Source organism: Mastigoproctus giganteus, chromosome 8, assembly GCF_048544385.1.
Source record: "Mastigoproctus giganteus isolate SK-2022 chromosome 8, ASM4854438v1, whole genome shotgun sequence".
In the NCBI taxonomy this organism is placed as follows: Eukaryota; Metazoa; Arthropoda; class Arachnida; order Uropygi; family Thelyphonidae; genus Mastigoproctus; species Mastigoproctus giganteus.
In genome coordinates, this window is record NC_143582.1 from 29,695,738 (window position 1) to 29,721,582 (window position 25,845).

The window sequence follows — 25,845 nt, forward strand, 5'->3', positions numbered from 1 at the left end:
CACAAAAGCCTTGCTAGTGTGTGAGTGACCAGCCCCCAAATTCCAGTCAATATCTGGGAAATTAAAATCCCCCATCATAAGACTCTCTGATTTACTGGCCCACTCTATTTCCCTGTACAGTTCCTTATTATACTCATCAGAGTCAGTAGGCCTATAGCACACTCCTACTCTCAATTTTGATCTCCCTGTCACACCAAACTGATTCGACACTGTACTGATCAGCGATGTTGATTGGCTTCACCTCCTTGGATTTTATGTGTTTCTCAACTAATAGCATAACCCCTCCTCCCTTCCTATCCTGTCTATCCTTTCTGTACACATTGTACTCCCCAAATTCCAGTTCTGCATTCCTTATATCTGTGTGACACCACGTCTCTGATATCCCAACAATATCTGCCTTTGATGTTTTGAGCAATACCTCAAATTCATCAAATTTATTTACCAAACTCCTAGCATTGGTGTACACGCAAGTATACATGCACCTGTTCCTATTCTTAGCTACCCTAACACAACCCATGTGTTTACTTGTACCGCAATGACTCCCAGCAGTCTCCGAAATATCCTGCATCTTGTTTTCCAGGCTGATGCTTATTCCAATATTGTTGTTGTTATAAAAAATTTCACGACACAAGGGCAACTGCGGCCAACATGTGTCTGTCAGTATCATTATGTTCATTTTAATCATTTATGGATGGATATATCAGAGTGTATTTATTATTCCTAGATGTTTAATGTATATAAAGAGTTCACTTAGGTTTGCTTTGTCACCAAGTACATGAGAGAGGGTTAGAGGAGCTTGCAAGTTTGCTAATGATTGGAAGGATGTGGTTCAAGCCGCTGAATAGGATGGACAATCAATCAGGATGTGCCTTACTGTAAGTTGTATCTGACAGACAGAGCAGAGTGGAGGATCTTCTCTTAGAAATAAATGTTTGTGAGTGAGGAAGGCATGTCCAATGAGCAGTCTTGTTAATATAACTTCCTCCTGCCCATTTATACATGAGTTAGAATGCCACGGACATAGATCTTTTTTTATTCTGTGAAGTTTATTGCATGGTTGGTCCCTCCAAAGTTGTTTCCAAATGGAAGTATATTTAGTACGAAATACATCCCTATAATCTGTAAATGGTACAAACTGAAAGTTATCTTGTATATTAAGATCTGGATTTTTTGCAGCTTGGTCTGCATAATTATTTCCTGGGATTCCAACATGGCTGGGAATCCAACAGATAGACACTTGTTTTCTTCTTTATGCAAAATTCTGAGTTGTTTTTTGAGATGCTGAATATTTGCTATTCTGTAGAGCTGCTACTGCACTAAGGGAGTCAGTATAAATTAGAGCAGGTAGAAGTTGATGCTCGGTAATATCATCCAGTGCTAGTTTAATAGCATATAATTCTGCTGTGAAAATACTGCAAACATGAGGCAAGGAGATGGATATAATATATTCCGGTAAAACTACTGCAGCACCTACTGAGTTGTTCGATTTTGAACCATCCGTGTAAATCTGATGACTGTTTCTATTTTCAAAACTGTGCAGTGCATGGAGCTTCTGTATAACAATTGGAGAGATCTCTTTTTTATTCCTGTTTGTAAGATATGATATGGACAAAGGCACAGTCGGAATCCAAGGAGGTTCTGAGTTTATATCTACTGCAGAAATGTGCAGGAAATGTATTTCCCAAACTTGAGCTAAGTGTCTGAGACGCAGTCCTACTGGTTTATTTTCTTTGGCTTGCAATCATAATTACTCGTCCATGGTTGATCGTGAATAATGGACCAATTTTGATGTGATGGCTGACTGTATATTTTTGTCACATACATGCACAGTAGATAATCTCGTGGAAGATGCAGCGGGGTTTCCGATGCATCGGCATACAGGCTGTAAATTGTTGGGATAGCAGAGAAGTAGTGTCACACATATATAAGGAATGCTGAACTGGAATTTGGGGAGTACAATGTGTACAGAAAGGAGAGACAGGATAGAAAGGGAGGAGGTGTTATGCTGTTAATTAAGGAAAACATAAAATCAAAAGAAGTGCATCCTGTTGATATAGAAGAACAGTGCACTGCTGAGTCAGTTTGGTGTGACATAAGCACTGCGAAAGCAAAAATAAGAGTAGGAGTGTATTATAGGCCTAATGACTCGAATGAATTGTACAGAGAAATAGAGTAGGCTAGTAAATCGGAATGTCTTATAATGGGGGATTTTAACTTCCCAGATATTGACTGGAACTTGTGGGTTGGTCACTCACACACTAGTCAGTATAAACTTTTGTGGATTTATTGGATGATTGTTATCTGCAGCAGCATGTTCGAGAGGCAACCAGAGAAAGTAATACTCTTGATTTGGTTATCAGCAGTGATCATTCGTGTATTAAGAATTTGCAGATAAAGGAACCACTAGGTGGCAGTGATCACAGTGTACTGATGTGGGATTTACTTAAAGATTTAATTACCATCAGGGGTAAAGGAAAGGGTTTTTGCTTTCATAAAGGTGAGTACAGTGGCCTCCGACAGTTTTTAAATTCTGTACGGTGGGATCAACTGACGATGTTACCAACAGTAAATTCTAAGTGGGAAGCATTCAAGGAATTAATCGTGGATGCTACTAAAAGTTTCATACCTATTAAGAAATATTGTTCAAGGTTTAGGCCTAAATGGTTATCAAATGAACTAATGAGACTCGAAACAGAGAAGAAAAATGCATGGGATGCATATAAATTATCAAGTGACTGAGAAGCCTATGGCAGATATAAACTAGTCTGTAATCAGGTCACAAAGGAGGTTAGGCAGGTGAAGGCAGATTACGAGAATTCCTTGGCAAAAGATGCTAAGAAAAACAGCAAGGATTTCTTTAATTATATAAACTCTAAAAGGAAGGGGATGAATCTGATTGGTCCACTTGATATCGATGGTTCCACTGTTGATGATCCTGCTCAGATAGCAAACAAACTGAATGAGTATTTTGCATCTACATTCACATATGAGGAATTATTAAGGTTTGAAAATGGCAGAAGGTTATCAAATTGTAGCAGGATACTTAATGATTTTGTAATAACTGAAAGCAAAGTGGAGGAGAAATTGTTGAAGTTAAACATAAGAAAAGCACCTGGGGTGGATGGGATCTATCCAGTTATATTAAAGGAGGCGGCAAAGCAACTAAGCAAACCCTTAGCCATAATTATGAGACCATCCTTGGACTCTGGGGAGGTTCCCACTGACTGGAGATGTGCAAATGTATCCCCAATTCACAAAGGGGGGATCGAAGGGTGACACGAGTAATTACAAGCCAGTTAGTTTAACTACTGTTCCGGGTAAAATAATGGAGTCACAGGTTAAAGATGCATTGCAGGATCATCTAAACAAGACTGCAGCAATAATTCAGACACAGCATGGGTTTGTTAAAGGAAAGTCTTGTCTGACAAATTTGATAGGATATAATGATGTGGTTACAAAGGAACGGGATGCAAAAAATAATTTTGATATCATATATTTGGATTTCTGGAAAGCTTTTGACACTGTTGCGCATGGAAGACTATAGTACAAATTGGAGCAGAATGGTATTAAGGGTAAGTTGCTACAATGGATAAAAGGATGGTTAAGTGGGAGAAGACAGAAGGTGGTAATCAATGGGTGCTGCTCTTCGTGGACTAATGTTATTAGTGGAGTACCACAGGGTTCGTTGTTAGGTCCACTGTTGTTTTGTATATTTATCAATGATATTGATGAAGGTATATAAGGCTTAATGTCGAAGTTTGCAAATGATACAAAGGTTGGCAGGGTCGTTAATGACAGTAATGGCAGTGTGCTACTGCAACAGGATCTAGATAATTTGGGCAGATGGGCTAAGAAGTGGCAACTGAAGTTTAACCTTGACAAATGCAAAGTACTGCATATGGGTAGAAGTAACCCCAGAGAAACGTACCAACTGTGTGGTACTACACTTAAGGTGGTAGAAAATGAAAAAGACCTGGGAGTAATTGTGCAGTCAGATATGAAGTTTTCTGAGCAATGCAGACAGGCTGCCAGGGCAGGTCATGGGGTTTTGTCAATGATATATAGGAATTTTGCTAGCAGGGAGAAGGAGGTGATTGTCCCTCTATATAAGGCAAAGGCAATGGTCAGGCCACGCCTTGAGTACTGCATACAGGTCTGGAGGCCTCATTTTAGGAAGGATGTAGATTTACTTGAGCGTGTACAGAGAAGGGCAACAAGATTGGTGAAGGGAATGAAGGGATCCTCTTACCAAGAGAGGCTTAAGTTCTGCAAATTGCAGTGGCTGGAGACTAGGCACCTGCACTGTGATCTGATCGAGGTGTATAAGGCCTTGAATGGGTTCAGCATGCTGAATTTTGATGGGATCCTTCCACTTGTTCAGATTACGAACCTAAGGGGGCATAAATTCAAATTAAGAAAAGACAGATGTAAAATAGATCTGCAGAAATTTGCCTTTAGCCAGCGGGTGGTTAATTGTTGGAACAAACTTCCATCTGTCGTTGTGGAAGTTGATAGGTTGAATAAATTTAAGGAGGAACTGGACAGGCATTTGGAGGGAATGGTGTGAATTTTTTTTTTTTGGCTGATGCTGCATAAACTCATACACTTGCTTTCTTGTATCACATGCCACTACTACTACTACTACTAAATTGGTGAAGTTCTAAATGTTCCTAGAGCTATGCGGAGAGCATTATGGTGAATGGTATCTAGGCGACATAAGTTGCTCCTTCTTGCTGAAGCATATATAGGAGATCGATAATCCAAACGAGATCTAATCAAAGTTTCATATAATAGTAATAATGTGTACCGGTCGGCTCCCCAGGCCATTGAAGATACTGTGCGCAAGATGTTAAGTTTTAAGAGGCAACTAGTTTGAAGTCTAGTATATGTCCATGAAAGTTTAGATTTCTATCTAATGTTAAGCGCAAGAACTCTGCCATGGACGGTCCCAAGCCCGGCTGCGAAAGGAGGAGGGTGGTCATCCTGCCGAAATGACCAGAACCGGGAAACCGGGGAAATTAGGCAAGAAACCGCATGAAATTCGGAACAAGCTCTTACAACAATGTTACAGCATCCGGGGTAGCCGATGTGCCAGCACTGGGGACCCAGGGTGCTGGTGTGAAGTGGACCACTGGCCACAGAACAAGCTCTTATAACAATGTTACCGCATCCGGGATAGCCGATGCGCCAGCACTGGGGACCCAGGGTACTGGTGTAAAGTGGACCACTGGCCATAGTAATAAGCTTACTACGCCGAAAAGGGCAATTAACATTGGTGAATGGAATGTTCGAACGGGGCACCACGGTGGACAAAAGTTAATCATTGCCCAAGAACTACTTAGGTGCAAGGTATCAATCGCGGCATTATCCGAATTAAGGCTCACCGGGTCTGGAACGATGATCATCCAACCACCAGCACCTAACGAAGCGGTTATGCTATTCTACTCTGGTGGTGAGAAACGAGAAGCAGGAGTGGGCTTTATGGTCGATGTTCAGGCCACCAGTAGTGTGATCGCTTTCCAACCAATATCGGACCGCCTGGCAGTCCTTACTGTCAAGGGCTGTCAAGACCCATATTATCTCCGCCTATGCACCAACTGAGACTAGCCTGGACCCGACCAAGAATGACTTCTACAACCAGCTCCAACATACGCTGGATTCAATTCCACAGACAGAAGTGATCATCCTCGCAGGGCACTTTAATGCCCACATTGGCGTGGACAGATCTGGTTGGGAAACAACAAAGGGCAAGTTTGGCCATGGGAAGATCAATGACAACGGACTACGTTTGTTGTCCTTTGCCGCATCTAACAACCTGATCATCGGAAACAGTCAGTTCCAGCACCCTCAAAAACATCAACTTACATGGCGAAATCCATCTGGCAAGGACTCAGCAATCCTGGACTACATTCTGATCAACGCCCGATTTCGCTCATCACTCATGGATGTTCGTGCCATGAGGGGACCTGATTGGGGATCTGATCACTACCTCATCTGGGCTAAGGTGCAGCTCAAATTACGGCATGCAAAAAGGTCATCTCGGTCAGCCAAGCTGGACTGGAGGCAGCTAATGAATACTGCCGCCATATCCAACCGCTTCGAGATGCTAGCCATGCCCGAGGATATAAATGAAGAAGAAAAGCAGATCGCTGATGCCATCCTGGAATGTGCCAAGCCCCTATGTCCACCTGCCCGACGTCGAACGCAACCATGGATATCAGACGAGTGCCTCGTGGACAAACGGAAGCAGGCAAAGTTGTCGACTTTGAACGGTACCGGCAGCTAAACCGAGAAGTCCGACAGAGGATGACAGCGGAAAGAGAAGCATACTGGAATCAAGTGGCAGATGATCTTGAAGTGGCGGCATCCAAGAACGAGTACCACACTCTCTACCGCACCCTCAGATGTCTGAGTGGAAAGACCAAATTGACTAGTGACAACATCAAGAATGCTGATGGGACCTTTGTGCGATCACCGTCCGAACGTTTGCAACGGTGGAGTGAATTCTTCAAAGCATTGCATAATCACGACCCACCTCAGGGACCGCCAGAAGCCGCACTATCGATTGATCCCCCTGAAGTCTCCATGGTCGATGTTGAGCCTACAGTAGAAGAAGTGAAAGCAGCCATACAATCCCTAAAGAATGGCAGGGCACCAGGAGTGGACCAAGTCACCACAGAAGCAATCAAAGCTGGGGGAGATGTACTGCTTCGCCGACTACACTTACTGCTCAAAACCATCTGGTGCACTGAACAAATTCCGCTAACATGGAGGAAAGCCATTATCGTACCGATCCACAAGAAAGGTGATAACCGGGATTGCAAGAACTACCGTGGCATCAGCCTCCTTTCCATCATCGGAAAGGTCTTTATGAAGATCATCTAGTCAAGGCTGCAAATACATCGCGAGCAAACCAGTCGAGAAGAACAGGCGGGATTTAGACCTGGGCGAGGATGCTGTGATCAAATCTTTGCCATCCGTCAGCTGATGGAGGAGAGGATCCGTAATATGGGGAGTGCAAACTCATTAGAGCTGCAGTACATATATCTGCTATATTAATTTATTATTTCACCTATAAAATATCACCTTCAACTCATATTTAAAAAAAAAAACACTCATTTTTGGAAAACTAAGGATAACTTCCTTTTATTTTTTGAGAGTATTTTAAAGTGGGTAGTAATAAAACTAACCGCAGAATGCTGTTAGTTTTATTATCCTTGCACTTCCACATCCCCTATGGTTGCACTACTATCTCTTCAGCACGAAAAATATTGCTTGCCAAAGCAATTACTGCTGATGTAATGGTTAAAGCTGCATTTATACTGAGGAAAACTAATAAATGCAAATTAAACTGAAAGGACAGAATTAATGGGATACCTGGTTACTGGGCAACGCGACACTGTGTACGCACCTATTGCTTGGCAGGCATATAGGTATACTGCATTCACACAGATGGTAATTTGATGTTTGTATGGGAGGTTAGTATGGGGATAAACGTCATGAGTTAACCAATTTTGAAAGAGGGATAATAGTGAGTGTCTGACGCATAGGTCACTCTATCGTGGAGGTGATACAGAAATTGCACTATCCCTGTTCGACAGTATCAAGTGTGTATCGGGAATACACCATTTCCAGAATAACATCTCATCGTGGACAGTGATAAGATGTTATTCTGCCACGCTGTGGGCAGAGAGAAAGGTGGTTGATGAACGTGGCCATTGACATCTGTCTTGCATTGTTTCAGCCAACCAGAGTGTGACAATGGCACAAATCACTGCCAACTTCAATGAGGGAGGTGCCAGAAATGTCTCCACCAAGACCATCAGGCAATCATTTGCCACAATAGGTTATGGGAGCCGCTGACCCACCAGAGTCCCATTGCTAACACCACGACACAGGACTCTATGCCTTGACTGGGTGAAAGCACATCGACATTGGATCTTGGAGACTGGTCTCCTGGTCCAATGAGTCTCGTTTTCAGTTGTTTCGAGCAGATGGGAGGGTGCATATCTGGCAGAAACTACACAAAACTATATGCACCCGTCATGTCAACAAGGAACTGTTCAGGCAGGTGTACGGTCGGTAATGGTCTGGGGCACGTTCAACTGGCACACTTTGAGACCTCTGGTATGTCTAGACCCATCTCTGTATGGTCTAGGTTAAGTGCCCATCCTTCCAGACCATCTGTATCCCTTCATGGGCATCGTGCATCCACTGGGCAATGCACCTCCCCACAGAGCTGTGGTGACAAGAACATGGTTCAAAGAGAATTCTGCAGATTTTATCACCATGCAATGGCCTCTCCTTTCACCGGACGTGCACCCTGTGGAGCATCTTTGGGATGTTGTGGAAAAGTCCGTTTGAAATTTGGATCCTATACCCAGGAATGCGATGGAAATATGGATAGTGGTGCAGCAAGCATGGATGGAAATACCTGTGGAATGCTTTGATGAACTAGTGGACTCAATGCTCTGCTGTGTGACCGCCCTTATCCAGGCAAAAGGTGGGCCTACCTGTTACTAGGTTGGTATCCTATGATTGCTGTCCACTCAGTGTAACTGTTTACAATGAATCATAAAAAGAGTAGTTTCCATTTTTTATAAAATGTTTGCTGAAGTTCAGTTTTATTTCATGAATGATTATAGGATATGGAAAGTGACAAGTAGTGGAGATTACTAATTTATTTTTATTAAATTATGATTTTAATTAACACTTAATGCTGAATAAAAAAATTAATTTAAAATGCTTTTGGTATTAAACATATACTTATTTTGGAATAATCTAACAAAATATTTATCATTTAATTGTTACTTGTCCATTAAAGCAAAACTGATGTAACCATATAAATGGCGAACCAGTCATCTTCACTGTCATTAAGACTAAATAAAACTAAATGATCATATTCTTGTAACAGTTCATTAAAAACATGTTTTGTTTCAATTTTATTTTGTTGCACTAGAAAGAGCAATTCTCTTTTTAAAGCAATTAGAAGGATAAGCAGTATAATGATAATTGTAATAACGCAATCTTGTCTTTTTTCTAAGAACTTGGTTAGCCTTGTCTACTTGCTATAAATGATAAAGCACATTAGTGGTAGTACTAGTAGGATCAAAAGATGTAAGGAAGTGGATTTTTTTCTTAATCAGCACAAAAAAATAGAAAAATTGAATGGATCTTGTCTTACCTATGAAGGAGAACAGACCTTTCTCATTCATTTGCTCAATCACTTAAGTGTCATATCTCAGTGATCTCCCCTTATATGCCATGTTTCAAACTTTGCAGTCTATTGCACTCATCACTAATCTAGTTGGATTTTGAATCCTCTCTAGAAGTTCCATGTCTTTATTTAGGCAGTCTCCAGAGCTGAATGTAGTATTCCAAATGCAGTCTAACCACTGTCTTGTCTAAAGGGATAATGGCATCCTGCTCCCTACTAGCAAAGATCTTGTAAATCATGCATAAGACATCCATGCCTTGGGCAACTGTTTATACTGGTAGAAAATATCATTTTAATGAATAGCAACACCTAAGTAAGTTTTTTTTTTTCTTGAACTACTTTTAACTCCTCTTATAAATAACTTTGAGAATTTAGTTCCCCCAGGTGCAAAAACTATATTTAGAAGCATTAAATTTCACTTTTCACACCATATATGCAACTGCAACTGATCACTAGAAGTTCTATGTCTTTATGCAACATGGCCCAGCTATAATTGTTAAATTACCCTTCCCCATTTCAAATCATCAGCAAACTTTATCCACTGTAATATTACTTCTGGTTACAATACTGGTATGAGCTGGCTCAAAATCAAAGTGTGGATATCTGTTTTGTTTTAGAATGGAATAAAAAAGCTAGCAATGCTAATCCATCCATTTTTATTGTCAGCACCATGATCAACTGTATACTTCATTGCATATTGCTTGAAAGGTAGTTTTCCAGCATAAATATCTCAATCTTTCTTGGGACGTGGATACAAATATCCAAGTTTTGCCCATACATATATAACTGAAAAAAGATTGGATATATTTCCCTCTGGAAACTGCACTGTCAACTCACTCAATGAACATTTTATGGGCATCATACTTTCTCCACACAAATCCAATTTATCTAAAACTTTATGCAGTAATGTGAAACAACCATTAAATTCAATCTTATTTTCTCTAATTGGTCCTTGAGGTTGTCACAGACATATAACACCTCGTATAACACGTGCTTACACTACACGAATTCGATCATACATGATTTATAAATACGGGAACGATATCTTATACAACACGAACCGAATTCGCTTATGCACGATTTGCCTTTGTGTTTACAAGAAATGGCAGTCAAACGCAGAATCACCCCCAACCGAACGCAAAACGATAGGAATGAAGAGAAGATTCTGAAAATGTATTTATGGTTTTTTTTATATCAGTGAAGGGGAAACACATTTCACCATAATAACATAAAAATCAACAATTCCAGCTAGTATAATCGCAAATGCAATTAGATCGAGTTTACTACCAGTTTATAACAGATTCCACTAGCAGGAACGCAACTGGAAATTGTTTTTTATTGTTTTATCGCGGTAACCCCTAGAAATGTGTTTTAGTAAAATGTGAGGTGTTAATAGTGTATTGTTTATTATGGTTTTGTTTATTCAGTTGCTACACACTCGCAGCTTTGTTTATGTGTATCAAGCATGCCTCCTCGTTTTGTAATTGTGCTTTATTCCCTAAAAATGAGTAAAATACTTAAAAGGTGTGAAAAGGAAGCGTCCTGGTGAAGACACTGCAGATTCAGAGAGAAAAAGAAAAGCAATATCGATAAACAGAGGCGGACTGGATCAAAAATTCTTACCCGGGAAAATTTGTAGTGGCCTCATACTATGGTTTATGGCCAAAGTCACACCGGCCTCCGGCCCCCCGGGGTTCCCCTGTAAGGCTTATGGCCAGTCCGCCTCTGTCGATAGAGAAAAAATATGAAATTGTGAAACGCTTTGAGCGAAATGAAAGACCATGTGATATTTCACGTGCTACTGACCTAAATGAGGCAACGCCGAGAATTACAAAGAATGCAGAGAAAATAAAAACAATTTTCGTAGCAGGAACAACTCAAAGTGTAATTAAAATCCATTAGATTAAGACAAAGAATTGGAAGAGATGGAACGGCTGTCATCTGTTTGGATAGAAAACCAAACAAAAAACAAGTTTGCTTACGATAGAAGCAAAAGAATTAGCAATATTTTATTACGTAATAGTCGTAATAAAATACTTACTTATTTTATTATGATTATTTATTGTGTTTGGTAATGTTTTGATTACAAATGTGTGTTCAGTCTTGGGTGGTCAGCACCTAACCCTATTTTTCCCATAGGGCCTGTTGTTTATATTGCATGAGGGTTTCTAGGAACACAATTATCGTGCTATACAAGGATTGACTGTACTTGCTACCTGGGAGTCTAAAACGCTGATGGAACTGATATTCAGATGACACTGGAGTCAAGTGGACCCAATTTCGGTGAAGCCCGGACGGTCTGTGACAGCCAGATCTTCTGCTTGCACCTTCACGATGGTGGAACTGTTAGCAATCCTGGGTAAAACCTCCATGCACAAGCACATGGTGGGTGACCACCCAGGTGTGAACCAACGTAAGCAGGGGTCGAGGTGTGGTGCCCATACCACATGGAGGAATGTCGCCCCTCTATGTTACCAGGCAGTACTAGGTAGTAGATGACTCGCATCAACCGGTGCAATACCACCACTTTTCTTATTGGAGGCTTGAAGTTGTGTTACCCATGTTTAGTCTCTAGAGCTAAGTTCCGGTCAACCCTTCCCTATCTCTTCCATCATGCAGCATGATTGATGACTTTTGACGTTAGGATGAACGTCGTGGTGAGATCTAATATTCCTTACATTTTGAGGGTACAGCTCTTAAAACGGTGTTTGCAGGCCGGCCGCTAGTTAGTACACTGGACCGAACCTATTGGTAACTCGCTAGGAGGCTTCCGGATCAGCTAGTGTATAATCTTGCTACCTCTACTATACCAGATAATGACTGGAGGGAGTCCGAGTAGTGGGTATGCAGGGAGCATTGTCGAGGCCACGTTATGTCAAGGATCTGGGTTATATTCTGAACATGTGTACGTCATATCCAAAAATTTCATTACTTCATACAGCATGTCCCACACACTTTTTTTTACTATTGAATACACCATGAATTGTCAAACTAATAGAGCAAACTTATCTGCAAAAAGATCTAAACCTCCCAAGCACTTCCTAATTCATTTCACAAATATACGTGGTCTCAATTCTAATCTCAATGATGTCCATTTCCACTTGCAGTCTGCCAAACCCCATGTACTTTTTCTGACAGAATCTCAGTTATCGGTTGATTCAACTACTGCTCATCTCAGATGCCCAAATTATTCGCTGTATGATTTCATTCGCCTCAAAGGTGGTACTTGTACATATGTCCGTTCTGATATTCCCTGTCAGAGACTTGGCAATTTGGAATCTCCTCTCTTTGATCTTCTCTGGCTTAAAATCTCTCAACCTCATGTATCAAATTCATCTGTTGTCTCTAGCGTTCTCCCAACTCCACTAATTACTTGGAGTTCTTTGACTTCCTCTCTTTGCAACTTGACTTTCTCCAGTACAACTTTCCTAACAGTGAGGTAATTTTCCTTGGTGATTTTAATGTTAACAACTCCAGCTGGCTTCTGTTTTCTAGTCACACCGACCCAGCTGGTCGAGATGCTGAGGCTTTTGCAATTACTAATGACCTTGGACAGATTGTTCATTTACCTAAAAGAATACCAGACAATCCTAATCATACAGCCAATACGCTTGATGTTTTTCTCACAAACAACTCTTCTAAGTAAACGGTCGAAGTGACAGGTCCTTTAGGGTGCAACAGCAGCTAAAGGCCATTATGCGCCAAACAATGGTAGGAATATAGTAAGTGCCAGTCATTCTAATCACATATGTGAATTGAATTTTAATTCTATTAAACATCGATTCTAATTAGCGAAAATAGGAGGAATATTATCTAAAGGCTATAAAGGTAAAGATATATTAAGTACAAATTTACACTTTATTACCTTACCAATTAAAAAATTAAATGATATGTGAAAATCAGAAGATTATTTTTCACAGGTTAGCAAAATAAAAATAAATTTATGCTTACGTGCCTAGCTTAATTAATACGTACTGTAATATGTACTTACTAACTAGTTGATATTTCTGTTAACTAGCATTTGTGGGTGTTTCTGTTCAGTAACAAATGTTACTGAACAGAAACATGGCACGCACAAATCGCAAGTAACACGATACGCACAAGTGAGAACAGAGTAACAAGTTACGAAGCTTAAAAAATAGGAATCAAGAGAAGATTCTGAAAATTTATTTTTTTATATGATTGAAGATTTCATGGAAGTGTAAACACATTTCACCAAATTAACGTAAAAACCCACAGAATTCCAGGTGTTGGTATTATCACAAATTCAATAAGATAGAGTTTACTATCCGTTTATAATAGATTGCACTAACAGAAAAGCAAGTCAACTGGAAACTGCTAATTGTTTTATGGTTGTGACCTCCGGAAATATAACCGGACAATGTGGTATGGTTGGAGACAATCGTAGGATAATCTTTAGTGCTGTGGTCCCCTGCCCAGATTAAATGGTATGTTGCCCCAATTAAGCGAAGTAAACCTTGGCTATTTTCTTGTTTGGGTTCTGTTCTTTAAGATTTATCCCAAATAAACAGCTGCTCCGATTAACTGATGGCTCAAATAACCAGACTCCACTGTATATATATATATATATATATATATATATATTGCTGTATATATGCTGCTTTTTGTCATTTAATATGCTGTAATATATATGAATGCTATTATAGTATATTATGTTCTCTGTAAGCCCCTCTGGCCTTAGCCATCCATTACATTAAAAATATATATTTATAATGTAAACCACAAATTCTTTATGGAGCAGACATATTCTAAAACATACAAAAACAAATTAGCTTTAAGGAAATTTTCTTTAATTATAATAATAACCATGTTGGTACACTTCATTAATAAAATAATTTCCAGTTTTCCTTAATAGTGCAATCTGTCATTATTTTATGCTAATTATATTAATAAAACTAAATAAAAATATGATATTAATGAGAGTGAGATGCATATGTAAAATAAACTTAAATGCACAATTTTCCATACCAGTTGTAATTCTGAAGCATTTAGTATATTCAATCTTGAAGGATCAACAGATAGCAAAATATCTTTCACAACTTTTTGAGGCTGAAAATTTGCTGGAAACTTCTGAACTTCATATGCATGATGACACCAAGTACACACAAATTCTACGCATAATAAACGAATTTTATCTCGATCTGAACATGCTTCAGGTGATAATAATCTTATGCTTTCTGAAAATAGATATTAAAAATTTTCACTCTAAATAAAATTAACATCACAAGAGAATTATGGTAACAGCAATAAAAGCAACCTTAAAACTTAATGGTTTCAGAATATAAGTCGTTTATTCATTTGGAAAAAGATTTCATTCAAGTTAAAGAAAGATTAAATATAAAGAATTCATGATTTTAATCAGAAAATATTAGACATTTCATTTTTCAAGGCAAGCATTTTTCCGATTTGCTGATGTACAAGTAATGCGAAAGCAACATGTATTGAAGGCATTTCACACTGTGAAGCATATTGCAAGATTAACTTCATTCTTGCTCTTCAAATAAAGAGCTTATTTGCAAACAGAAGTACAGGTGACCCCCGCTTAACGCTAATCATTCGTTCCGGAAAAACAGAGCGCTAAGTGAATCCGCGCTAAGCGCGCGCCGCTTTCCCATAAGGTAACATATGTATTTGTGAGCTGCGGTCGGTGCCATAGGATATTTCCTAATCAATAATAAACGGTAATGAAAAGATGCACAAATGTCGGTCAAAATATTTAATATTCAAATATTTGCACATATAAAATAAAAAGTAAACTTAAAATTCCAATTAAAATAATGAATTTAATTGATTTAATTTAATGGATGAATTTAATCATGAAAAATGTGTGGATTTTGAGTTGAACTTTGGCCCTCTTCCAAATAAACTAAAAGGGGTATTAATTTTAAATGGCCCGCAGCGTTACCACCCAACAATAAAGTCAACTGATCTTCGCCACTTTGAAACTTGGCATGTTTTTTCTTCTTTCAATACGAAACTTCTTTTAGGCATTCGTTTCCACAAAAGTCCTGCTTCATCTATGTTAAAAACTTGTTGAGAAGTATAACACATAATACCCCTCTTCAATAATTTTAACAAGTTCTTTTTTGAAAGTTTCAGCTCCTTGATCTGCAGTCCCTGGATTCTTCCTGGATTTTAAATCTATTCTACCAGCCCTTACCAGTTTTAAATGGTTCCACATTTTTTTTTTTTTTTTAGGTGAGTTTTCTTCAGATCATCATATTGGCTAATCTCTTTCTTCTCTCTCTCTCTCTCTCTCTCTCTCTCTCTCTCTCTCTTTTTTTTTTTTTTTTGTTAATATTTAACTTAACTGAATTCTGCACTGGAATCTTCAATAAAATTAAAGTCTTTCCATTTCAATCCTAATAGCCGGCCTAGTCCTAGTTGCTTGCAGTGGAACAGCTTCCTTTCCCGCTGCAAAAATTAATTCTTTATTTTTTTATAATTGTTCTTACAGTTAAAGTTGCAAGTCCTAAATTATGGCACACATCCGCTTGTCATTGACCGGAATCGATTCGCTTCAAAACGTCACGTCTAATTTAATTTTCAAATTCAGTCTTTTTCTTACATTTATAGTCTTCGTACTGTGCTCAGACGTTGTTGATTTTTCATTCTTTTTTCATTCTTCGAAAATGTAACTGCGTTGGTTGCATTAATTATGATACAATGTTCAAGTAAACTGTCCGTTTCGCACAATGTCTAATACGGTACTGAGTGATGACTATACTTCGCATAAATGCATATAACGCAAATATTACAAGCAATATACTTGATCATTTTTTAAAATGTTGATCTCGGAACTACGTAACAATTCACTGTACTGAAATTAAATTAGCGTGCGAGAAAATTTCACTAAGCGTGGGAAAATTCCTCAAGTCGGCGTGGGGAAACGTTTTAATGCTGTTTTGCTATTCATTTTCAAGCTATCGGCTCCATCAAATGAAACGATTTCGTTAAATAAGTCAAAAATGTAATCTGTAAAAGAGCGTTATAGTGATCTGTGACAGCGTTATAGTCAGATACGGATTATAATATAAGAACAGCGTTATAGCGAATCAGCGTAAAGCGAACCGCGTTATAACGGGGGGCTGCTGTACAGTAAAACTTATTTCATTTTAATTTAAATACGAGGTGTAATGCAAGTACCAGAAGCATACTTTTCCAGCAGCTAATTTCTCCAAACAGCATTTCACAATCACTGTAAAACTGTTTTGCAGTATTCCCAATTCACTGTCTGACCATGCAGGAAAAATTCATAAAGAACAATGCCAATGAGTCAAAAAATATGATAAGCATTATTTTCACATTTCTTCAAGATTTTCTTCTTTTTTTTTTTTTTTTTTTTTGCCCTTGGAGAAAATGAAGTCTTCCGTTCAGAAGACTGGGGTTTTTTTTTTTTTTTTTTGTTGTCATAGCCAAATACCCATCTTCATCAGTAATAACAATGGAAGAAACAAAGTGTGGTTCAGCATACTGGCAAAGTTCCTGATATGCAGGGAACTTGCCATTCTCTGTGATCACATGAAGACACCAAGCACAAAATTTGCTGAAACATGTTGCATTCCATTTGTGCTAAAAGTGATTAATACATCCCATAAGAAACAGCAATTTCACTAGCAACTTCATGGATGCTGCTAATGAAAAAAACTACACTAATAAATTACTATTTCTTAGGTGGCTTTTGAAAGGTGGTCAGAACAGAGATCATCTTTGATGAGCAAGTGGTTCTCTTTACACTCTACATACCACTGAAAAGTTTTCAAATAACATACACTGGTGGGCAAAATTTAAGGACCAGTCAGGTTTTCACCTGTAGCTTCTCATAGGGGTGGCCTGGATATGGAAAAAGCACACCAAAGGAACCTCGTGAGGTACAGAAATGATGAAGGAAACAACACCGACACAATAACGGAAACAAAACAGTACAGAGGGACTTTATTCAAAAATGGCAACATAGCACTGGCTGCCATGATACAGATGCATCACTGCCAAAGATGGAACAAAGGGAAAAGGTGGTCCTCAGTAGGAGATATGGCCACCCCTAATGTCAAATGTAGGCTTTTCACCGTCTGTCCATACTTAGAACAATGTTGTTGATAAGTTCTTGCAGTAACATCGTCCATTCTTCTGTCATCGCCATCTTCAGCTGGTGAACATTTTCTGGTGGGTGTGGACGTGCCACTAGGCATCTCCCCAGAGCGTCCCATATGTGTTCAATCGGATTCAGAGCGACGGGAACAGGCAGGCCAATCCATAAAAACAATGTCCTCACTTTCCAAAAGCATATCAACAGCTGCAGTGCGATGGGATGTGGCATTATCATCCATAAACATGAACTCAGGGCCGATGGCACCTTGGAACAGATGCACATGGGGAAGGATTACCTCAGCACAGTAACATGCACCAGTTACAGTACCGCCTTCCAGTATCTGGAGTTGTGTATGTCCATCCAAGATAATGCCTCCCCAGATGAGAACACCTCGACCCCATATCGATCCCTTTCAGTGATGTTTGTGGGGTGATACCGTGTGCCAACCTCTCGCCAGATTAGCTGATGTCCAGAATCACTGCTGAGACTGAAGCTACTCTCATCAGTAAAGAGTACCTTAAGTAAAGATTTTTGGTTGTAACCTTTAGAAATAGTGTTGGTCCATAATTTTGCACACCAGTGTATATCATCTTCTCCGAAAGCTATTTTTAACATTTCGAAGGTTTCGGTTGCACTTTTCCCTAATCTGAAACAAAATTTGATGCAAATTTCTGCTTAGACAAAATATATATAATTAACATAAAACACATTCTCAATGTGTGGATAGAATTAAACATGTTCTATTCAGTGCATGCTAATTCAGAATGACCAGATAAATAGGTGATTCATGTTATGTAAAGTCACCAACATGTTACAACAAGTAGGAACCTGCTACAATGCCAAAATTTCAGGTACAAAGTCAGTCTCTTAAATTTTCTCAACTTGATTATATTTTTGAATTCAAATTCATGGATAAGACTTTTTCTTCCTTTTCTGCCTTATTTGGTTGTACCTCCATTATCTATATAATAATATATCATTGGTAACACAAAGTATAAATACTTTTAATAAATGGCTGTAACCCAACCCTGGTAAATCTTCTCAAAGATAAAACAGAGCTAGCCTTCTCGTTCATGCTCTCTTTCATATTTTATCTTTTTGAGCTGCTACAAGAGTCTTAATGAGAGGATGCTCTAAAGAGACTGGAAATGACCAAATTTATTTTCAGCTTTGGGTGAGTTTTTAGTGATTTTTTTTTCCCATTTATTTGTGTTCTAAATTTTATTTCAACTTATAGTTTTTACATAGCTGGGTCAATCAAGTATTTCAGGAGATGTGCTTACTTGAATTAACAAGTTAGACTAGTGGTGATTTTTGGTGCCAAAACACAGTGATCATAATATCATATGTATACATTTTTTTGTGCAATTATAAACAATATATTTTACTGAATAAAAGCAGTACTATAAAAAATATGCAGCTATTTTATAGATTGGCATGGAGTAGTACCTCAAATACTATAGTACTACTTCAAAGTACTTCAACATATCGGAAATCATTAAATTATCATAGTTAGAGCTACAATATGATAGGAATGGTAGGAATTTCTGATTGATATCGATAAATCTAGAACTTTTGTAATAACAAACTTTTGGATTATTCAGTACAAAATTGTAAAGTAACATATTCCAAGGCATTTCATTTAGAGTATACAATTGTCATTATATTAGCATTTTATTGATAATATTGTGATTAGAATAAAACTCTGTCAAGATATTGTTTTAACTAGAAACAGCAAGCATAACATGTCTCAGAACAATATATCCCTTGGACGAAACTGCCACTGGTGATTCACCTGTGAATTACATAATGTTTCCTTGCACGAACAGCTGCACATATGCCAAATTGTCACTAGCTGATGGTTATAGATTCTTGTGCTCAAGGTATAGGGGATTGTAGTGATCTTCAATCAAAACTAGGCTTACTAATGAGCAACACCAAGTCTGAGACAGTGAGTAGTTGTCTTAGAGAGTAACAAATCTGGGAACTCAGCAGTTACTCCTTTATCCAATACCAAGGCAAATGACTTAGAACTGATTTTTTCCAAAGGGATTATCAGAGGGAGAACACTCTGATTCAAAATGAGATTAATTTAATTGGATGATTCGACTGTTAGCAAACTGGGAATGTATAATTGAGACAGATGGAAGACAACCAAGGTATGTCTACCAGCTGCTAAAATTTACATTAACCAAATGTCAGTTCTAAAGGGCACTGGCGCCTCTGTGGGCAGGAGTAGCAGTGCTTGGCACACACTTCTTGATTAGACCAGGGTTTGAGCCCGTGACCACCAAATACGGAGGATGCGGAAAGGTCAGGGAATGACCACCACATATCCCAGGAGCAATATGGCCTTAGTTGCTAATGCTCCTAAAAACCAAATAACAAACAAACAATCTTAAGAGCACAAAACGGCATATGGTTATACATGTAGGAACTAATATGTATAACCAGATTAGTTCCTTAAAACAAAAACAAACTAACAATTTGGTCAAGAAATTAGCATTAGCATTAGTTGAGGCATATGATGCAAGAAAGCAAACTTTACAGCATCAGCCAAAAAAAAAAAAACATAAAAACTTCCCATTTCACCCATCCGGTCATTCCAATTGTTTGTCTAGTTCAGCCTTAAATTTATTTAAGCTATCAACTTCCACAACAACAGATGGAAGTCTGTTCCAGCAATCAACCTACTGGCTAAAGACAAACTTCTACACATCTTTTCTACAACTAATTTTCCTCAATTTAAATCTATGCCCCCTCAGGTTCTTAATCTGAGCAAGCAGAAGTATCCCATCAGCATTGAGCCTGCTCAAACCATTCAAGGCCTTATGCACCTCAATCAGATCAGGTCGCAGTCTGCAACTTGCAGATCTTAAACATCTCTTGGGAAGAGCACCCCTTTGTTCCTCTCACCGATCTTGTTGCCCTTCTCTGTACTCATTCTGGCAACTCTACATCCTTCCTAAAATGAGGCTCCCAAACCTGGCACAGTACTCAAGATGTGGCCTGACCATTGCCTTATACAAAGGGATAATCACCTCTTTTCTCTCTCTCTCTCTCTGCTAGCACAATTCCTATATATATCATTGACAAAACTCCATGACCTGCTCTGGCAGCCCATCTGCACTGCTCAGAGAACTTCATATCTGACTACACAATTACCCCAAGGTCTCTTTCATTCTCCACCTCCCTGAGTGTAGTACCACACAGTTGATTTGTTTCTCTTGGGTTACTGCTACCCATATGCAGTACTTTGCATTTGTAAATGTTAAACTTCAGTTGCCACTTCTCAGCCCATTTACCAAACTTTTCTAGATCCTGTTGCAGTAGCGTATACTGTCTTTACTGCCATTAACAACCCTGCCAAACTTTGTATCATCTGCAAACTTGGACATTAAGCCTGATATACCTTCATCGATATCATTGATAAATACACAAAACAACAATGGGCCCAGCACCGAACCCTGGGGGGACTCCGCTAATAACACTAGTCCACATAGAGCAGTGTCCATTTATTACCACTCTCTGCCATCTCCCATTTAACCATCCCTTTATCCATTGCAGCAACTTGCCCTTAATGCATACCACTCCAATTTGTACAGCAGTCTGCCATGTGCAACAGTATCAAAAGCTTTCCTGAAATCCAAATATATATCAAATTTATTTTTTGCATCCAGATCCTTTGTGACCACATTGTAGTATCCAATCAAATTGGTCAGACAAGAAGTCACCTAAATATAAGGTCATGGCATAAAAATGCTGTGAGATAGGTCAAAATTTTACTTGTTTTAATTCTGCCCAGATAAGAGGGGATAGATGATGAAAGCCTTTTGGATTAACTCAAGACTTGATGGACACTGCAAGCCTTATGAGGATTTTTTCATCGTGGCTTGCCCTAGTTAATAGAAGGAATTTATTTTGTAAGGACGAAATTCAGTTGAACAGGAGAATTGCAAGACACTTTGATAATACCATAGAGGAAGCCTTACAGGTCAGGGAAACTGCTAATTAGTGGGTAGTGAAGGTAAGGATGATCAAAGCTACACATGTACTTGCTCAAGAGTAACTGTAGGATAACTGAAGAACAGGTTGGATGGCCTCAAAGGATTTAAACTGGGGACCCATCAAGCTCTCAGCTGCCCACATCAATGCCAGAGGTTGCCTTTGATCATCAGGCAACAGAGCAGCAACCGAAGGCAAATTGCACTGGTCCCACTGGTCCACAACAGGGTATGTCTGCCAGGTTGTAGAGCAGATATCATCTTTTAAAGGCACAAAAGGTGATATTGTTGTACATGCTGGCACTAATGACATTAACAGTAGGAAATCTGCAGACTTACAAATGTCTGCAATTCTGCCCAGACATGACAGGATGGGGTATATGATGAGAGCCTTGTCAACCAATTCAGTCCTGGAGAGATTGTGCAGGCCTTGTGGGGTAGAATTTTTCTTAGTGTGGTCTGTGCTTGTTAATCATGTAATCATGTTAATGATGAGAGCCTTGTTAATCAATTCGGTCCTGGAAAGAATGTGCAAGGCTCAAGGGGTAGAATTTTTTTCAGCCTGGACTGTACTTGTTAACAGAAGAGACTGCTTCTACAGGGATGGAATACACTTAAACAAAAAGGGTGCAAGAATATTTGCTGATATTATTGATGCAGTGTTAGGTGGGTTGGAAATACTGCTAGATTGGGTGAGGATACACAGACTAACAGATTAACAATAGCTGCAGGCAGAGGTGAAAACGATTCTTGCATTATTACTATTGGAATGAGCAGTAGCCTTGAAGGCAAGGTGCTGGGGATTTCAAGAACCGCTGGGAGTCATCCTAAAACAAGTAGATAAATGTGTTATGTTAGAGTAACTAAGAGTAAGAACAGGTGCATGTACACCAATGCTAGGAGTCCAGTAAATAAATTTCTTGAATCTGAAGTAGTCAAGACATCAAATGCAGACACTGTTGAGATTTCAGGGACGTCACGTCACTCAGACATAAGGGATGCAAAATTTAAATACGGGGAGTACAATTTATACCTACAGAAAGGACAGACAGGATAGGAGGTGGAAGAAGGGTTATGTTCTTGGTTAAGAAGCATATAAAATCTAAGGCAGTGCACCCAGACGACATGGGTGCCGAATGTAATGTTGAGTCAGTTTGGTGTGACATAAGCATTTGGAAAGCAAAAATGAGAGTACGAGTGAGTTATTAGCATTAGCATTAGCATTAGAAGAGGCATTTGATGCAAGAAAGCAAGCTTATGCAGCATCAGCCAAAAAAAAAAAAAAAAAAAAACCGACTTTACCCCTCTGTTCATTCAAAATACCTGTCCAGCTGAGGCTTAAACTTATTTAGGCTATCAACCTCCACCACAAGGGATGGAAGTCTGTTCCACCAACCAACCACCCGCTGGCTAAAGGCAAATTTCCGCACGTCTATCCTACATCTGTCTTTCCTCAATTTGAATTTATGCCCTCTCAGGTGATTATTCTGAGCTAGAGGAAGAATCCCATCAGCATTGAGCATGCTTAAACCATTCAAGGCTTTATACACCTCTATCAGATCACCTCGCTGGTGCCTAGTCTCCAGACACTGTAATTTGCAAAACTTAAGCCTTTCTTTGTAAGAGCACCCCTTTGTTCCATTCACTAATCTTGTTGCCCTTCTCTGTACTCGTTCCAGCAGCTCTACATCCTTCTTGAAATGAGGCCTCCAGACCTGTATACAGTACTCTAGGTGTGGCCTGACCATCGTCTTATACAATGGAATAATCACCTCCTTATCCCTGCTGGAAAAATTCCTGTATATCATTGACAATACTCCATGAGCTACTCTTGCAGCCCGTCTGCACTGCTCAGAGAACTTCATATCTGCCTGCACAACCACCCCCAAGTCCCTTTCATTCCCTACCACTGTCAGTGTTCTACCACAGAGTTGATACGTTGCTCTGGGGTTGCTGTTTCCCATGTGTAGTACTTTACATTTGTCAATGTTAAACTTCATTTGCCACCTCTCAGCCCATCTGCTCAACCTTTCCAGATCCTGTTGCAGCAGCATAGCGTCAGTAGTGTCCTTGACAACCCTGCCAACCTTTGTATCGTCTGCAAACTTGGACATTAATCCCGATATACCATCATCAATATCATTTATAAATACAGAAAACAATAATGGACCCAACACTGAGCCCTGAGGGACTCCACTAATAACATCAGTCCACGATGAGCAGTGTCCATTGATTACCACTCTCTGTCTTCTCCCCCTCAACCACCCCTTTATCCATAGCAGCAATTTGCCTCCAATGTCACACTGCTCCAATTTGTGTAGCAGTCTTCCATGTGCAACAGTATCAAAAGCCTTTCTAAGATCCAAGTATATAATATCAAAGTTATTCCCTGCATCCAGTTCTTTTGTGACTGCATCATAGTATCCAATCAAGTTGGTCAGGCAAGACTTCCCCTTAACAAAACCATGCTGTGTCTGAGCTATAACTGAAGTCTTGTCTAAATGATCCTGCAGTGCGTCTTTAACCAGTGCCTCCATTAATTTTCCTGGAAAAGAAGTTAAGCTCACAGGTCTATAATTACTTGTGTCAGCCTTTGATCCTCCTTTGTGAATTGGGGTCACATTTGCACATTTCCAGTCTATGGGTACCTCCCCTGAGTCCAAGGAAGCTCTCATAATTATGGCTAAGGGTTTGCTTACTTCCTTTGCTGCCTCCTTTAATATAACTGGATAGATCCCATCCACCCCGGGTGCCTTTCTTGTGTTTATCTTCAACAGTTTCTCCTCCACTTTACTCCCAGTTATTTCAAGATTCTGTAACTTACTGCTAGAGTTGAATACACCTCTGGCATTCCCCTCGCTGAATAACTCCTCATGTGTGAATGTCGATGCAAAATATTCATTTAGTTTGTTAGCCACCTGAGCAGGATCATCAACACTTGACCCATCAATATCAAGTGGACCAATCTGATTCATCCCTTTCCTTCTAGAGTTTACATAAGTAAAGAACTCTTTGCTGTTTTTCTTTGCATCCCTTGCCAAGGATTTCTCGTAATCTGCCTTCGCCTGCCTAACCTCCTTTGTAACTTGGTTGCATATCAACTTGTATCTATCATAGGCTTCTGTGTCATGTGTTAATTTGTAAGTATCCCATGCATTTTTCTTCTCTGCCATATGCCTCATTAGTTCATCTGACATCCATTTTGGCCTAAACCTTGAACAATATTTCTTAGTTGGTATGTAAAGCCTAGTAGCTTCCAAGATAAGTTCTTTGAATGCTTCCCATTTTGAATTTGCTGTTGGTAACATCATCAGTTGGTCCCTCTGTATAGAATTTAAATACTGTCTCAGTCCATCGTAGTCGCCTTTACGGAAGCAATAACCCTTCCCTTTACCCCTAATGGTAGTTACCTCTTTGAGTAAATCCCACTTCAGCACACTGTGATCACTGCCACCTAGTGGTTCATTTATCTGCAGATTCTTAATGCATGAAGAATCACTGCTGATAATCAAATCAAGAGTATTACTTCCTCTAGTTGCCTCCCGAACATGCTGATGTAGAAAACAATCATCCAATAAATCCACAAAAGCCCTGCTAGTGTGTGAGTATCCAGCCCCCAAATTCCAGTCAATATCTGGGAAATTAAAATCTCCCATTATAAGACACTCTGATTTACTGGCCCACTCTATTTCCCTGTACAGTTCCTTATTATACTCATCAGAGTCATTAGGCCTATAGCACACTCCTACTCTCAATTTTGATCTCCCAATGTTTATGTCACACCAAACTGACTCCACACTGCACTGTCCAGCGATGTCGACTGGCTTCACTTCCTTGGTTTTTATGTGTTTCTTAACTAATAGCATAACACCTCCCCCCTTCCTATCCTGTCTATCCTTTCTGTAGACGTTGTACTCCCCAAATTGCAGTTCCGCATCCCTTATATCTGTGTGACACCACGTCTCTGATATCCCAACAATATCTGCCTTCGATGTTTTGAGCAATACCTCAAATTCATCAAATTTATTTACTAAACTCCTAGCATTGGTGTACATGCAAGTATACCTGCACCTGTTTCTATTCTTAGCTACCCTAACACAACCCATGTGTTTACTTGTACCACAATGGCTACCAGCAGTCTCTGAAATACCATGCATCTTGTTTTTCAGGCTTCTGCTCATTCTAATAGAAGCAGTGCAAGAATCTCTTTCACCTCTGCCAGTGGCTACTGTCAATCTATTGGTCTTTGTCTCCCCCCAAGCTAGCAGTTTTCCGACCCACCTAACACTGCCTCGATAGCATCAGCAAATATTCTTGCACCCTTTCTATTTAAGTGTATCCCATCCCTGTAAGCCTAATGACTCTGATGACTCTTATAAGCCTAATGACTCTGATGAGTACACAGTACAGAGAAATAGAGTGGGCCAGTAAATCAGAATGTCTTATAATGGGGAATTTTAACTTTTCAGATATTGACTGGAACTTGTGGATTCATCACACATAGACTAAAAAGA

At 39.4% G+C, this 25,845-nt stretch overlaps 1 protein-coding gene across 1 annotated transcript in view; it reads right to left on the minus strand.

Annotated features, from left to right (window-relative positions):
* LOC150081400 (serine-protein kinase ATM-like) overlaps positions 1-25,845 on the minus strand; it is a 313,728-nt gene that overhangs the window by 141,547 nt on the left and 146,336 nt on the right. The window contains exon 18 of the mRNA XM_090380190.1: positions 14,207-14,415. Coding sequence (XP_090236316.1) covers positions 14,207-14,415 — 209 coding nt within the window. The remainder of the gene's footprint in view (positions 1-14,206; positions 14,416-25,845) is intronic.